The sequence below is a fragment of the Cricetulus griseus genome, chromosome 3 (assembly GCF_003668045.3).
Source record: "Cricetulus griseus strain 17A/GY chromosome 3, alternate assembly CriGri-PICRH-1.0, whole genome shotgun sequence".
In the NCBI taxonomy this organism is placed as follows: Eukaryota; Metazoa; Chordata; class Mammalia; order Rodentia; family Cricetidae; genus Cricetulus; species Cricetulus griseus.
Genome location: NC_048596.1, coordinates 52,900,617 through 52,915,227, shown reverse-complemented (window position 1 = coordinate 52,915,227; position 14,611 = coordinate 52,900,617). Strand labels below are relative to the sequence as shown.

Below are 14,611 nucleotides of genomic sequence, written 5' to 3'. Positions count from 1 at the left end.
TGAGACATTGTTTTGTCTTTTGAATAGTTTTGCAGTCCCATCAGGAAGCCAACTTGAAATTACAGTTACAATGTAGCTTTAACAAGGGCAATAGTAAGACAATGTGCATCACAGAGCTGGCCCAGAAGAGGGAAACTGTAGCTCTCCTGTGTTCAGCATGTACAGGTATTGACATGAGTCTTAAGGGAAACCATTGGCTTTCTCAGACAGCTGTGTGTGCGTGTGTGTGCATGCGTGTGTGTGTGTGCATGCGTGTGTGTGTGTGTGTGTGTGTGTGTGTGTGTGTGTTGGGAAGAGTAGTTAGGATGTGGCCTGCTAAGGGAATGGAAAGATGCTGAGTGTGGCTGTAGCCTGAATTGTTTCAGGCCAGGAGACTGAAGGGAGTGTGATCAGATTCAAAGGGATTTACATGAGAAGACTAGATCTTCCATGGTGAAGTCCAGCAAGGAGCCATATACATGCAGTAGATATACACTGCAGTAGATATACACTGCAGCAGATAGATATACACTACAGTAGATAGATATACACTACAGTAGATAGATATACACTGTAGTAGATAGATATACACTGTAGTAGATAGATATACACTGCGGTAGATAGATATACACTACAGTAGATAGATATACACTGTGGTATATAGATATACACTGCAGTAGATAGATATACACTGCAGTAGATAGATATACACTACAGTAGATAGATATACACTGTAGTAGATAGATATATATTGTAGTAGATAGATATACACTGTAGTAGATAGATATACACTGCGGTAGATAGATATACACTACAGTAGATAGATATACACTGCGGTATATAGATATACACTGCAGTAGATAGATATACATTGCAGTAGATAGATATACACTACAGTAGATAGATATACACTACAGTAGATAGATATACACTGTAGTAGATAGATATATACTGTAGTAGATAGATATACACTGTAGTAGATAGATATACACTGCGGTAGATAGATATACACTACAGTAGATAGATATACACTGCGGTATATAGATATACACTGCAGTAGATAGATATACACTGCAGTAGATAGATATACACTACAGTAGATAGATATACACTGGGGCAGATAGATATACACTGCAGTAGATAGATATACACTGTAGTAGATAGATATACACTGTAGTAGATAGATATACACTGCAGTAGATAGATATACACTACAGTAGATAGATATACACTGCAGTAGATAGATATACACTGCTTTAGATAGATATTCCCCTCAGTAGATAGATATACACTGCTTTAGATAGATATACACTGCTTTAGATAGATATACACTACAGTAGATAGATATACACTGCAGTAGATAGATATACACTGCTTTAGATAGATATACACTGCAGTAGATAGATATACACTGCAGTAGATAGATATACACTGCGGTAGATAGATATACACTCGGGCAGATAGATATACACTGCGGTAGATAGATACACACTGCGGTAGATAGATATACACTGCAGCAGATAGATATACACTGCAGTAGATAGATATACACTGCGGTAGATAGATATACACTGCAGTAGATAGATATACACTGCGGTAGATAGATATACACTGCGGTAGATAGCTATACACTGCGGTAGATAGCTATACACTGCGGTAGATAGATATACACTGCGGCAGATAGATATACACTGTGGCAGATAGATATACACTGGGGCAGATAGATATACACTGCGGTAGATAGATATACACTGCGGTAGATAGATATACACTGTAGTAGATAGATATACACTGGGGCAGATAGATATACACTGCAGTAGATAGATATACACTGCAGTAGATAGATATAAACTGCGGTAGATAGATATAAACTGCTTTAGATAGATATACACTGCGGTAGATAGATATACACTGCGGTAGATAGATATAAACTGCGGTAGATAGATATACACTGCAGTAGATAGATATAAACTGCGGTAGATAGATATAAACTGCGGTAGATAGATATACACTGCGGTAGATAGATATACACTGCAGTAGATAGATACACACTGCGGTAGATAGATATACACTGCAGCAGATAGATATACACTGCAGTAGATAGATATAAACTGCGGTAGATAGATATACACTGCGGTAGATAGATATACACTGCGGTAGATAGATATAAACTGCAGTAGATAGATATACACTGCAGTAGATAGATATACACTGCTTTAGATAGATATGCACTGGGGCAGATAGATATGCACTGCGGTAGATAGATATACATTGCGGTAGATAGATATACACTGCAGTAGATAGATACACACTGCGGTAGATAGATATACACTGCAGCAGATAGATATACACTGCAGTAGATAGATATACACTGCGGTAGATAGATATACACTGCAGTAGATAGATATACACTGCGGTAGATAGATATACACTGCGGTAGATAGCTATACACTGCGGTAGATAGCTATACACTGCGGTAGATAGATATGCACTGGGGCAGATAGATATACACTGCGGCAGATAGATATACACTGGGGCAGATAGATATACACTGCGGTAGATAGATATACACTGCGGTAGATAGATATACACTGTAGTAGATAGATATACACTGGGGCAGATAGATATACACTGCAGTAGATAGATATACACTGCAGTAGATAGATATACACTGCAGTAGATAGATATAAACTGCGGTAGATAGATATAAACTGCGGTAGATAGATATACAATGCGGTAGATAGATATACACTGCGGTAGATAGATATAAACTGCGGTAGATAGATATACACTGCAGTAGATAGATATAAACTGCGGTAGATAGATATAAACTGCGGTAGATAGATATACACTGCGGTAGATAGATATACACTGCGGTAGATAGATATAAACTGCAGTAGATAGATATACACTGCAGTAGATAGATATACACTGCTTTAGATAGATATGCACTGGGGCAGATAGATATGCACTGCGGTAGATAGATATACATTGCGGTAGATAGATATACACTGCGGTAGATAGATATACACTGCGGTAGATAGATATAAACTGCGGTAGATAGATATACACTGCGGCAGATAGACATACACTGCGGTAGATAGATATACACTGGGGCAGATAGATATGCACTGCGGCAGATAGATATACACTGCAGTAGGTTTGAGATGTGGTCGTGGCATTAGGTAGTGTGTAGATACAACCTGCAGGGTGAAAAGACTCATTGAAGGGAGATTATGGCAGCTCCCAGCAGAACATTTAGTGCCTCATTTGGGCTGCACTGATGTGGCATGGAGGGTTTTAGAAGGTGGAACCCATAGGTCCTGGAAACTGGTGTGAAAAAGGGGAGGACTGCTTTCTGGGTGTCTGGCTCAATCAGGAGAGGAGAGGAGTTGGGGGAAAGGGTTCTGAAACTGTCTCAGGAAGGCTGAGAGCAATAGGCCTGGGAGAGAAAGGGGCATGGTGGCTCTGATTGGCAAGTGACTAATGGGATAGCAATGCAGAATGGTCCAGGAGTGCTCCTTCTCAGAGAGAGGAGTGGATATGCCACTGAGCACATGGCTCACAGCCAAGCAGATGTGCAATGCAGCACAGGAGGTTTGGTAGTGGGCCTGGCCCTAGGTTAGATGGCATCTTGGAACACTTTTTAGAAATCAAGAATTGTAGGTTGGAAAGAGGGTGTTTGTCCTGAGGCATCAAGGTGAGCTATGGGTGAAGAGAACAGGTGGCTGAGGAGCAGGGAGTAGACCTGGAGGAGCCTGGGACAGCAGGTGAGGATGCAGACAGTACCAAGCAGACAGAGAAGTCTACAGTCTTTTAGGAGCTTGGTGGATTCATGTTTCTGAGCATACTTTAAAAAGTTATTCATTTAAAAGATGCTTATTTTGTGTGTGTGTGTGTGTGTGTGTGTGTGTGTGCCCAAGGACAGGTATTTGTACCATGTGGTGCAGTGCCTGCAGAGGTCAGAGAAGGGTATTAAATTCCCTGGAACTGGAGTTATAGATGGTTGTGAGCCCCCACTGTGTGGATACTGGGAACCAAACCTGAGTCTTTTGTAAGATCAGTAAGCACTCTTAACTATTTGGCCATCTTCCCAGCCCATTAAAAAATTAAATTATGGGGCTGGAGAGATGGCTCAGCAGTTAAAGTCTAGGCTCACAACCAAAAATATAAAAATTAAATTATGTGCTTCTCTATGTGTGTCTGTGTATAAGTGTGTGTACATGGTTGTGTATCTGTGTATAAGTGTGTGCACACGAATGTGTGTGTCTGTGTATAAGTGTGTGCACATGAATGTGTGTGACTGTGTATAAGTGTGTGCACATGAATGTGTGTGTCTGTGTATAAGTGTGTGCATGTGAATGTGTGTGACTGTGTATAAGTGTGTTCAGTGTGTGTCTGTGTATAAGTGTTTGCACATGAATGTGTGTGACTGTGTTTAAGTGTGTGCACGTGAATGTGTGTGTCTGTGTATAAATGTGTGCACGTGAATGTGTGTGTCTGTGTATGAGTGTGTGCACGTGAATGTGTGTGACTGTGTATAAGTGTGTTCAGTGTGTGTCTGTGTATAAGTGTTTGCACATGAATGTGTGTGACTGTGTTTAAGTGTGTGCACGTGAATGTGTGTGTTTGTGTATAAGTGTGTGCACATGAATGCCCAGGGAGGCCAGAGGCACCTGATCAGTTTGGAGCTGGAGTTACAGGTGGTAGTGAGCTGCCCAAGTGGTTCTGGAAACCCAACTAGGCTCCTCTGGAAGAGCAGGAAGCCCTAGTAATCACTGAGCTATCTTTCCAGCCTGGAAATCTTTTTGAAATGTCTGCTATGTGGAATTATCTGGAAATCAAAATGATTCATTTGTGCAGATGCTGGTGGCTAGGGACTGGCCAGGGCCTTAGCGTGCTAGGATCAAAGAGTTCCAGCACAGCTGTTTCCAAAGAGCCCAAGGGTTTTCCCAAGGGTCTCTTTAACTGGACAGCTCCCTCATAACTGTGATGAGGCTTTAAGAAAATTGTGGTCTATACAGCTTTGGTGGTGTAGCCGTCAGGCAAAAGCCTCTCTGTTGTGTATTGTTGGGCATATTTGTAACGTGGAGGCTAGTGGGTGTGGGTGGATAAAGAACGAGATGGGTAGAAGCTGTGCTCACTGGGGGTGTGGGGTGCTGGGTGGCTGCATCAATAATAACATGTATTAGGTCACTGTGCAGGTGTTGCTGTTTGCACTCAGTGTCTGTGTGTGTATCACAGGGGTGGCATGATGTATGACAAACAACAGTGTTTTTGCAGTATAATGCCCCTCCCTAAGAAGACATGAACAAATCCCACAGAATGTGCTCATAGGAGGGAGGAGACAGCATGTACACATGTGTGTGGATTCATGTGTATCTCAGACCTGAATGTGAGTCTTTCCTTGAGGGTTTGTGTGTTTGTAGATTGGGCAGTTTCTCTCTTCTGCCTTTGGCTTCTTGTAACAGCCTCCCAGTGAGTGAATTTGTGAAAATGTTTAAAGCTGGGAGCACCTTGGTCCTCTCACAAAGGAAGTTGGTTTGTGGCTTTAGCTGAGGGAACTGCTCCCATCCACCTTTGCTCTCCCCCTGTCAGGTGTGTCCCAAGGTCAGGTCCAGGCCAGGCCATAATAGGTGAGGCTGATGATGGCCCATGGGGTGTGGCATGATCTAGTGGTTCCCAGTGTGGCCCTCTGATTTTGACTTAGTTTAAGGTGACCATCCATCCATTCAGAGGCCCTTTGCTCCATCCAACCCTTTAGAAAACATTTTGGCTCATTTGGGAGGTGGAAGCAGAAGGACCAAGATGTTAGGGCCAGCCTTGTCTACATAACAACTTTGAGGTCAACCTGGCCTACCCAAATATTTTGAAATAAACAAGCAAACAAACAAATAAGCAAACACATTCTGGAGTTGAGGATGCAGCTCAATTGATAGTGTGCTTGTTTAGCATGCATAAAGCTTTGGATTTGATCCCCAGCAGTACTTACAAATGAATGTGGTAATGCACGCCTATAATCCCAGCACTAAGGAGGTGGGAAGATAGTCTTGAGTTTGAGGCTAGCTGTATCACACAGTAACTTCCAGGCCAGAATAAGACTGAAACACTGAGATGGGAAAACAAAAACAAAAGCCAAAGAGTGAAGATGTTTCTCCTGATTATCGTGGCAAAGTCAGTGTCAGAAGGGGCTTAGGAGAGGGTTCAGTCCACCCTCTCTTTGTAGTCAGGGTGCAGAGAGATTGAGTGATTCAGATGGGCAGTTTGGGGCAGAATCTCATTTTCTTGGATCAGATCCAGGGCCGGGTGGTGCCACAATCTGACTCCCGTGTGTGCCTTTTCTTCCCTGGGTGGGCAGGGGGTTATGGGTGGTCAGATGCTTGAGTGCAAAGCTTTAGGCATGAGTTTCGTGAGAGCCAAACGTGAGAGTGAGTTGCCTGGTGCTTATGTGTGTCAGTGTGTCACCGAGCATGAGTGTGTCTCGGCAAGCCAGTGAGACAGTCTCTGGTGTGATGAGCGTGTCCCCATCTGTCTCTGAGCTGCAGTGGAATGAATTCAAGGGAGGAGTCTGTCTCAGGGAATTGGGAAGTCTGGCTGTTCACTACTCTGCTTGCGTCTGCGCTTCCTGTCTCTGTGTGATCTTGGGCCATCATGCCCCTGCTCTGGGTCTCAGTTTTCTGGTATAACAGGATCTAGTACAAAATGCAGACGTCCCTCTCAGCCCTCCAAGACTGGTTGACTCTGAGGGTACTCATTCAGGGGACAGTGTAGTCATTGTCCAGTCCCCAGCAAAGCTGTTCCCTGAGCTTTGGGGCTTCTAGGTTGGGTTGTTCATGTCAGGGCCTTGGTGGGCTTGGGGACCTAGAGTCCCTTGGTCCTTAAAGCAACTATCCGTGGCATATTTGCTAACAGGTCTCCTTTCTCTTCTTTCCCTGCTCCCCTTCTCTGAACTTGGCTGACTATAGAGGAACATCCTATGGAAGGTGAGTGGAGCCTCCTTGACCATTAGGGTAAAGTACATCTCCCCAAAGGGTCTATTTGAAGGGATACTGTTGTCCATGCAATGGCTTCTTGTCTGCTCATGTTTGTGGGGTGCCCAGGGTGAAGGATGTCTGGGGTCTTCTTCATTGGGCTGCCTCTTCCCAGGCTTCTTTGTTCATTGGCTGGGAAGCTGCTGGATAGAGGGCAGGCCCCTCTCCTTGCCCCTGCTGCTCTATGCTGCTCCCAGCCTTCTTCCTTGTGGGGAAGGGAAGAGGGTCCCTGGGAAGAGGTGATGAGTTGGGAGAGAGGGACATAGCTGATAGTGTTGGAAGTCCCAGAAGTGAGTAGGCTGACACTGTTTTGCCCAGCTTAGAAAGCATACAATAGATAAGCTGGGCATGGTGACACCCGCCTTTAATTCCAGCACTTGGGAGACAGAGACAGGTGGATCTCTGTGAGTCTGAGGCCAGCCTGGTCTACAAAGCGAGTTCCAGGTCAGCCAGGGCTACACAGAGAAACCCTGTCTCGAGAAACAAATAAACAAACAAACAAAAAAAAAAAAAGGAAAAAAAAACAAGCTAGCAAGCATATAATGACTGTGTATAGAAGGGAGAGGGGGTGGCAGGGTTGGCTTCTGGCCTGGAACCTGTGCTGGAGAGCATCTATGCCTCTGCTGCAGGGCTCAGGGCAGTGGCAGAGTGGTTGAGAGTACAGGCAGGGTGGGGTCTGTCCCATGGTTGGGGTTTATGGGCAGGACCAGCTCCTCTGCTCTGTTAAAGCTGCCCATGGCTGGGAGAAAGAGAGCAGCTTCTTTCTTTAACCCAGTCCCAGCACAAGGGTGGGAGTGGGCTTCTCTTGGATCTCTGTCCATTCTCTCCCTGCCTTCTGTTCTGGTTGCCTCTCTCTCTGGTTTTTCTCTTTGCCTCTTTCTCCAGGGCTCTGTCCGTGGATCTCTCTCTGTCCTGTCCTTCTCCAGATTCTCTGGGTTCTATCATTCTTGGAAACTTCCCCCTAGCTTTGCTTTCCCCTCTGTTTCCTTTCCTTCTTTGGGGTGGACTAAGGTTGAGGATAGGGTGGTCTACCCTTGGAGGCTGGATTGCAGTCGATTTCACAGGTCATCACTGTGAAGTTGGCAAAGTGATTATTTGATATACTCTGATCACCACCTGTTCCACAGTCCCTCATCCTGGTAAGACAGTGGGCAGGGCACACTCTGAGACCCCTGGGCCTGACCCTTCTGGGAGGAGAGCAGAGACACCAAGGATGTGGGAGTCCTGAGAAGGGCAGGCAGTGAGGGTTCTAGGCCTGGGTATGAGTGGAACCCATTTTCCTTGTGGTATCCATGGCTTGCCTTGTCTCTCTGTGTTTTTTCTATTTGGAGCTCCTCAGGTGCCCTGGTCCCAGCAAACCAGCCCCCGTGTCTGTATCTGTGTGTCTGTGTGTGCACACATTCATATGGTTTGGCTGTCTGCGTGGGCGTGCTGGGTACTGGCTTGTTGTTTTGCGTCCATGAGTCCCTGGAGGAGTGTCTGGGCTTTGTGTGTCTGCATCTATGTTTGCATCTCTGTGTGTCACGTTTACCTCTGTTGTAAACAGTGAGAAGGAGAGAGCCTGCACATCTGGGTGGACGCAGCCTTCTGAGGGCTGGAGATAAGATTTAGTGTAGGACTGACTTTTACTTGTTCTTGATGTCATGTCTCCTCTGCAACAAAGGAGAGATGGAGGGAGAAAGAGAAGAAGGGCGGGGAGAGAAAAAAAGGGGATAGGAGAGGCTTGGGAGGAAGAAGGAGGGAGCTTAGAGACAGAAAGAGGAGAAAGGTGGGGTTTACAAACACACACACACATACACACACACACACACACACACACACACACACACACACACACACACACACGACTGTGGGAGAGAGAGCAGACGTGAGAGCAACATAGAGGGGAAGGTCCAGGCTGAGAAAGAAGGGCAGGGGTTGCAGAGAAGTGGCTTGGAGCCAGGAGAGGAAAGGAAAGCTCAGCTTTGGAGACATGGGATTGAGATCTGTGGTGTGGTGTCCTGGCACCTGCTGGTTTAGACGTGGGCCTGAATGTTAGTAACAGTACAGGGTGTGTATGGGGTGCTGTGTGTGTGTGTGTGTGTGTGTGTGTGTGTGTGTGTGTGTGTGCGTGCGCGTGCACATGAGTGTGCATATGTGCGCATGAGTGTAGGCAAGAATAAGATCCCTTTGTGTGTCCCTCTGCATGTCTGTCTGTCTGTGTCTCTTAATCTTGAGTCTTTTTCTTTTTCATGACTGTCGTCCTGGTGTCTGGGTACAAGTCAAGGGTGAGACTACAAGTGAGGACGTGGATTCAGCGGGAGGGGGCTTCCTCCCTGGTAGTGAGGTCCCTCTTCAGATCTCTTAGGGGTCCTCTGTGCCTCTCCTTCTCCATCTGTCCATGATGCTGGGATTCTGGGCCTGAGGCCTAGCTTCCTCTAGGAACCTAGGCATCCTGCTCTGTGGTACCCTGAGCACTTCCTCTTTCTTCCTAATCTCTTACAAACAAGGAGAGGAGACCCAGATTAGCCAAATAGAGTACCCTAGGAAGGACCTTTGGCAGTGTCATCCATCACTGCCAGCTTGTGGGAGGAGTGGGAGAAGGGACAGACGTGGGAGAGAGAGCACCCCAGGGGTACTGGGACCAGGACAAGAAGTAAGCTGTAGATTGGGGTGGGAGAGGAGACAGGCTATAGGGAGGGATCCCTCGGTCATCCAGTTCCAGGGATGAACCAGGGGTAGACAGGAAGGGAATGGGTCTCCCCTCACCAAGATGGCTGGTGCTGTCACGCCTGAGGGAGCTGAGCAGCTGGTTGCCTTGGTGACAGAGGGAGAGTGCCGCATGCTAATGAGGCTGGCAGAGAGCTGGGCAGCTGAAGGGTCTTGAGGGTAAATGTGTGGCTTCCCTCAGCAGTAGTCAGGCCTAAGGGGCTGTAGGTGGTAGTGGGGCAGAGGACAAGAAAGTAAATCCATGGGGCCTTTGACTCTGGACTGAGGGCAGCAAAAACCTGGATTTCTAAGAGTGGCTCTCAGGGCAAGGCTGTTGCTGACAGGCAAAGTGGGAGGAGAGTTTAGGGCTTCTGGCCAGAGCTTTAGAAGGTGTTGGAATTTTGTGAGCGAAGAGTGGCAAGGTAGGGGCTATTTGGAGCAAGGAATAAAAAGATAGCCCAAATGTTTGAGCCCCCCACCAGTGCTTTGAATAAAACTGTGTCCTCCTGAGAACTGTTTTATCCTGATGCTACCCCAGTTGCTGTGGCCTCCTCCCTTAAGCTAGCCTCAGACCTAAAGGTGAAAAATAAATGAATGGGACACAGAGGTGGAGAGGGAGTCATTTGGCAATAAGCTCCCCAGGACCCCCTTTCCAGCCTCCTCAGTCTCCCCACTGCTTCTGGGCCCTGGGTATCCTGGCCCTTGCTCTGTCCCAGAGATGCTTGCAGCTCTTTAGCCTCCATGAATCCATAATGGCTTCAGTTTCCATCCCAAGGGCCAGCATCTCATGCCATAGGAGCTGGGATGGTTTTCTTGACAGCAGGGCTGTTCCTCTCCCACCCTCTTGGCCAGACCTCACAGCAGGAAGGTAGGATCATGATCAGGCGGGGAGCTAGGGTTTGGTAGGGGTAGTTGGTCATCTCAGGGAGTCTTGGGGAATCAGTCCTGTGGCTGGCCTGGTGGTGTCAGCCTCACTGGGGCTTGGGGTCCTGGTCTGGTTAAGGCTGGACTGCCTCAGGCTAAGGAGGGTTGCCAGGGCTTGCCCACTGGGCTAAATTGTTCTCAGTCTATTTTTGGATCAGCTCAGCAAGGACCTGGCCAAGGAAAGGGGACCTGTACAAGCATTTAGGCATGAGGTGTTTGGACTTCAGAGAGCATGGCTTTCTGCCCAGGGGTCTTGGCTGTCCTTTTTGGACCTTGTTGTCCAAAGGCACACAATTCCATGAAAAGAATCACTCCACCATCTTTGGCTCTCGAGTTTCCATAGACTTATTTTCTTTTTCCAGCTTCTTTGGCTCCCCAGAACCCTGGTTTTCTCTTGGAGCCTGCTATCTCTACATGAGGCTGGAATGGGCAACTGGAAGGGTTAGGACTGGAGAGGATGCCTTTCTCAGTCAGTGTGGAGGTTTCCTTAAGGCCCAGCCAGAGTCCTTACACTTCACACTGTCCCCCAAGTCATGGGGATCCAGAGGATGTGTGTGGGGTGGTGGTTGGAGGCCCCTTGCCCACTCAATCCCATTCTAACAGGACACACTCTTTTTCTCCAGGTGGCTTTGATTTTTGTGTTGTGTTTTATTTTCTCCTCCATCCGAACTGTTTTTTTCTCGTTGACCGTTTTTTTTTTTCTTTCCACCTCCTGGAAGAAAAAAAAAAAAGAAAAAAGAAAAAAAGAAAAAGGAACAAGCAGCCCTCCCAGCGCCATGCTTCCCCTCCTTTTCCTTTTTTTAATTTTTTCCGGCAAGAAGAAAAAAAAAGAAACCAAAAAAATTTCTCTCCTTCCCTGTAGCAACTCCTTGCCCTGTCTCCTCTGGCTCACATCTCTCAACCCCCCCCCCCTCTGACACCCTGATCTCTCTCCCCTTTTCCCTCCCTCTACCCTGTTTCTGCATCGGGCCCCTTCCCTCAGCTGCTGGGCTGGGGGCTCTCCCCCGATGTCTGTCACAAGTTAAAAAGGGTTTTTAAATTGTGGCAGCAACAACTTTCTCTCCCTCCTCTCTGGCTGATTTTGATGACTCGTGTTTTCTTTGTTTCTTTCCTCTTTTCTTTCTTTCTTTTCTTCTTTTCTCTCTTTCCTTCCCCTTTCCAAGGTCCGGCTCACCTGACGTTAAACAGCGAAGGTATGGTTTGAAGTTTTGGTTTGGTTTGGATTGGACTGGATTGCCCCAAACTGTGCCTGGCTTTTCTGTTCTCTTCCCTTCCCTCCTTCTCCTTCACCCTTCCCGCCTCCCTCCTTCCCTTCCCTCTTCCTCCACCATTTCTTTATTTGTGTGGGGTGCCTGGCGGGTGTGGGGCTGGCCCTCTCCCTCCCCTCCCTCCTTCCCCCGGGTCCACTGTCCACCCTCATCTCACCTTGGTTTCTGATGTCCAGATGTATACTCTCCTGCCGTTGTCTCAGTCTCTTTTTATATTTTTTCTTTCCATTTTCCTGGTGGTGTATCTTGCTTTTTTTTTTTTCTTTCTCATGGTGGTATTTGATTTATTTCCACTCATTCTGATCATTCTTTTCTATGAATGCAAGTAAAAAAGAAAAAGGCCTGGGTTGCAGAAACGATTTGAGGCAGCCACAGTCCCCTTCCCTTGATGCTGTGGATGACAATACATTTAATCCCTAACCCTCGAATCCGTTGAGAACAGAAGACTAGAGGTGCAGAGCACTCCCTTTCCTCGATGCCCCACCCTCTCTGCCTTTACCTCCCATTATCTTTTGAGTATCTCTTATTTCTATGTGACAGACCACAGTATATCAGAGACAGGTGACTGGCTATCATAATTACATAGCCCAACTAGGTGGCATGATAGCCCTACTAGGTGACATGGCTGGGACTTGTCCTTTAGCTTGAGCCTACCTTGGCTAAGTCTCTCCCACCAGTCAAACCCCCAGTGTTGGGGTTTTGTAGCTCTCAGTAGATTGTTGTTGTCTTAGCATACATAAGGCCCTGGGAGCCAGTCTCGGCACTGCAGGGGTAGAGGAACCCTGGCAACAGGCAGCCTGGAAGAGAACCTAGGAGTTCTGACTGATCCCCTCTGGCTCTGACCTCCCTGCCATCCCTGTTATCCACCTATGAGCACCTTGGGCACTGCTGTACCTATGCAAGAGACAGGGTTGAGTGCTTAACTATGAGCAAAGAGATGGTGGGACCATGTCTAGGATGGAAGAAAGTCTCACCAAGATCTGAAATTTTGGATGGATTTAGGTCTGAGAAATGAGGGCCTGGCATTTATGCAGGCATGGGAAGTAAGAAGGAGGAAGTCCCACACAGGGAATTAGGAGAGTCCTGGCTGATTCACACCCTTCTTACCTCTGAATCCTTGGTTTTGGGAGTACTGGCCGTGACTCACCTTAGACATTGATGACGTTTTCTTGAAAGGTCGTGGAGATGCTCCCCCTCATCTAGAAGGTTCTGCAGCTCAGATGTTCAGTCTAGTTTTAGTTCTGGGGATTGGGTCCTGGAGTTGGAGGAAAAGCCCAGAAAGGAACTTCCCTTTCTATTCCTGAATTATCCTCGTTCTGTGGATCTAGCAATAGGGTTGGTTGCCTTCGAGCCAGGTACCAGAGAGCACCTGTTCATTGGCGAGCATGGGTAAAGCTCAAGCCAGTTTGGAGCCCAGACTTGGCAACCTGTGTCTGTGGGGCAGAACTGGGCCCTGTGTGGTGGTGAACAGGGGAATGAGGCTGAGAACTGATTTCTGAGTAAGAGTTCCCACATCCCTGGTGAGCCCTACCTAGCCAGGACGTCCTAGGGTTAGCACAGCCCTTCTGTGATCATGGTGGAGGGACAACCCTGGGAAGCCCCATAGTCTAAAGGGGACTGTCAGAGCACCTGCGGTGTGGACTGAAGCAGGCACGGGTGGCCCGTGAGAGAACAGGAACAGAACAGGAGGGCTTTGGTACTGAAACTGAGGTGGCTTTTGGAACACAGGTGACCATGTCAGGCAAAAGCAGGTGGATAAGACCATTCTCTAACCCAGCAGCAGTGTGAGCAGAGATGCCCAGTGAGCAAGGACTATGAACCCCAGAGATGTGTTAGTGGTCTCACAGGATGAAGGGGAAATATGGGTACAGGTGCTCAGGACCTTGGTCCCCAGAACTGCCCTTCTCCCTTACCCTGGACAAAGGCTAGAAATTGGTGGTTGGAAGTCTGATAGGGTATGTGGGGCTGGTGGCCTTTGTGTTGTCACATGGCTCCTCAAGAGTTCCTGAAGGCCAGTGAGTCCCCAGAGAAACTCTCCTCACCTGCCTGCAAGCAGCACCTTTGTCCTAAATAGAGCCTTCCATCAACTCAAGACTGGGATGGGACTGGCTGCAAAGTCCCTGTGCCTGACTCCCCAATTCTGCTTCTCCAGTAGGGTCCTTACTGTTCTCCGAGGGGGGGGCCGGGAGAGGAGGAGCCGGCGATGTGCACCAGCCAACAAAAGGTCAGTGACACCATGGTCCCCAGACAGCCCAGCCCTTGCCCTGCTGTAGGCTAACTGCATTCTGGGAGGAGAGGAGTCTTCACAGGTGTATGGCATCTTCCTGTGCCTTGTTTTCAGGCTGGCAGCATCCCAGCCTGCATCCCACTGCCATTCCCAGGGCACCATTCCATGCCCTGCCGTGAAGGACCACAATCTCCATCTCTTTCCCAAAGTCCAGCCATCCTGATGACCTACCAGAACACAGGTGCCCTTTTCCATGAGTTGTCAGGCCCATCCCTAGAAAGTGTTGCTGTGGTGGATTGACAGGTGACAGGGTACCAACATATTCTAGAAGCCTGTTATGTATCTTGCCTGGGGGAAACTGGTAACACCTGTGAGATGTGTGTGTCACCTATATTGTCCCAGTAAGCCACGGTGACATTTAGTGGCAGGCATCATTGCTTTCATTTTATAGCTGGGGAAGCAGACACTGGTCAAAACCTCAGATGCCAGCGTGT

General features: G+C 47.6%; 1 protein-coding gene across 9 annotated transcripts in view; it reads left to right on the top strand.

Annotated features, from left to right (window-relative positions):
- Window positions 1-14,611, top strand: part of Nrxn2 (neurexin 2) — a 103,611-nt gene that overhangs the window by 11,228 nt on the left and 77,772 nt on the right. For 7 of the 9 annotated variants that reach the window (XM_035442014.1, XM_027408476.2, XM_027408475.2 and 4 more), the window contains exons 2-4: window positions 6,945-6,962; window positions 11,786-11,815; window positions 14,043-14,114. In XM_035442014.1, coding sequence (XP_035297905.1) covers window positions 6,945-6,962; window positions 11,786-11,815; window positions 14,043-14,114 — 120 coding nt within the window. The remainder of the gene's footprint in view (window positions 1-6,944; window positions 6,963-11,785; window positions 11,816-14,042; window positions 14,115-14,611) is intronic. The other 2 variants (XM_035442013.1, XM_035442011.1) reach the window with 2 other exon arrangements.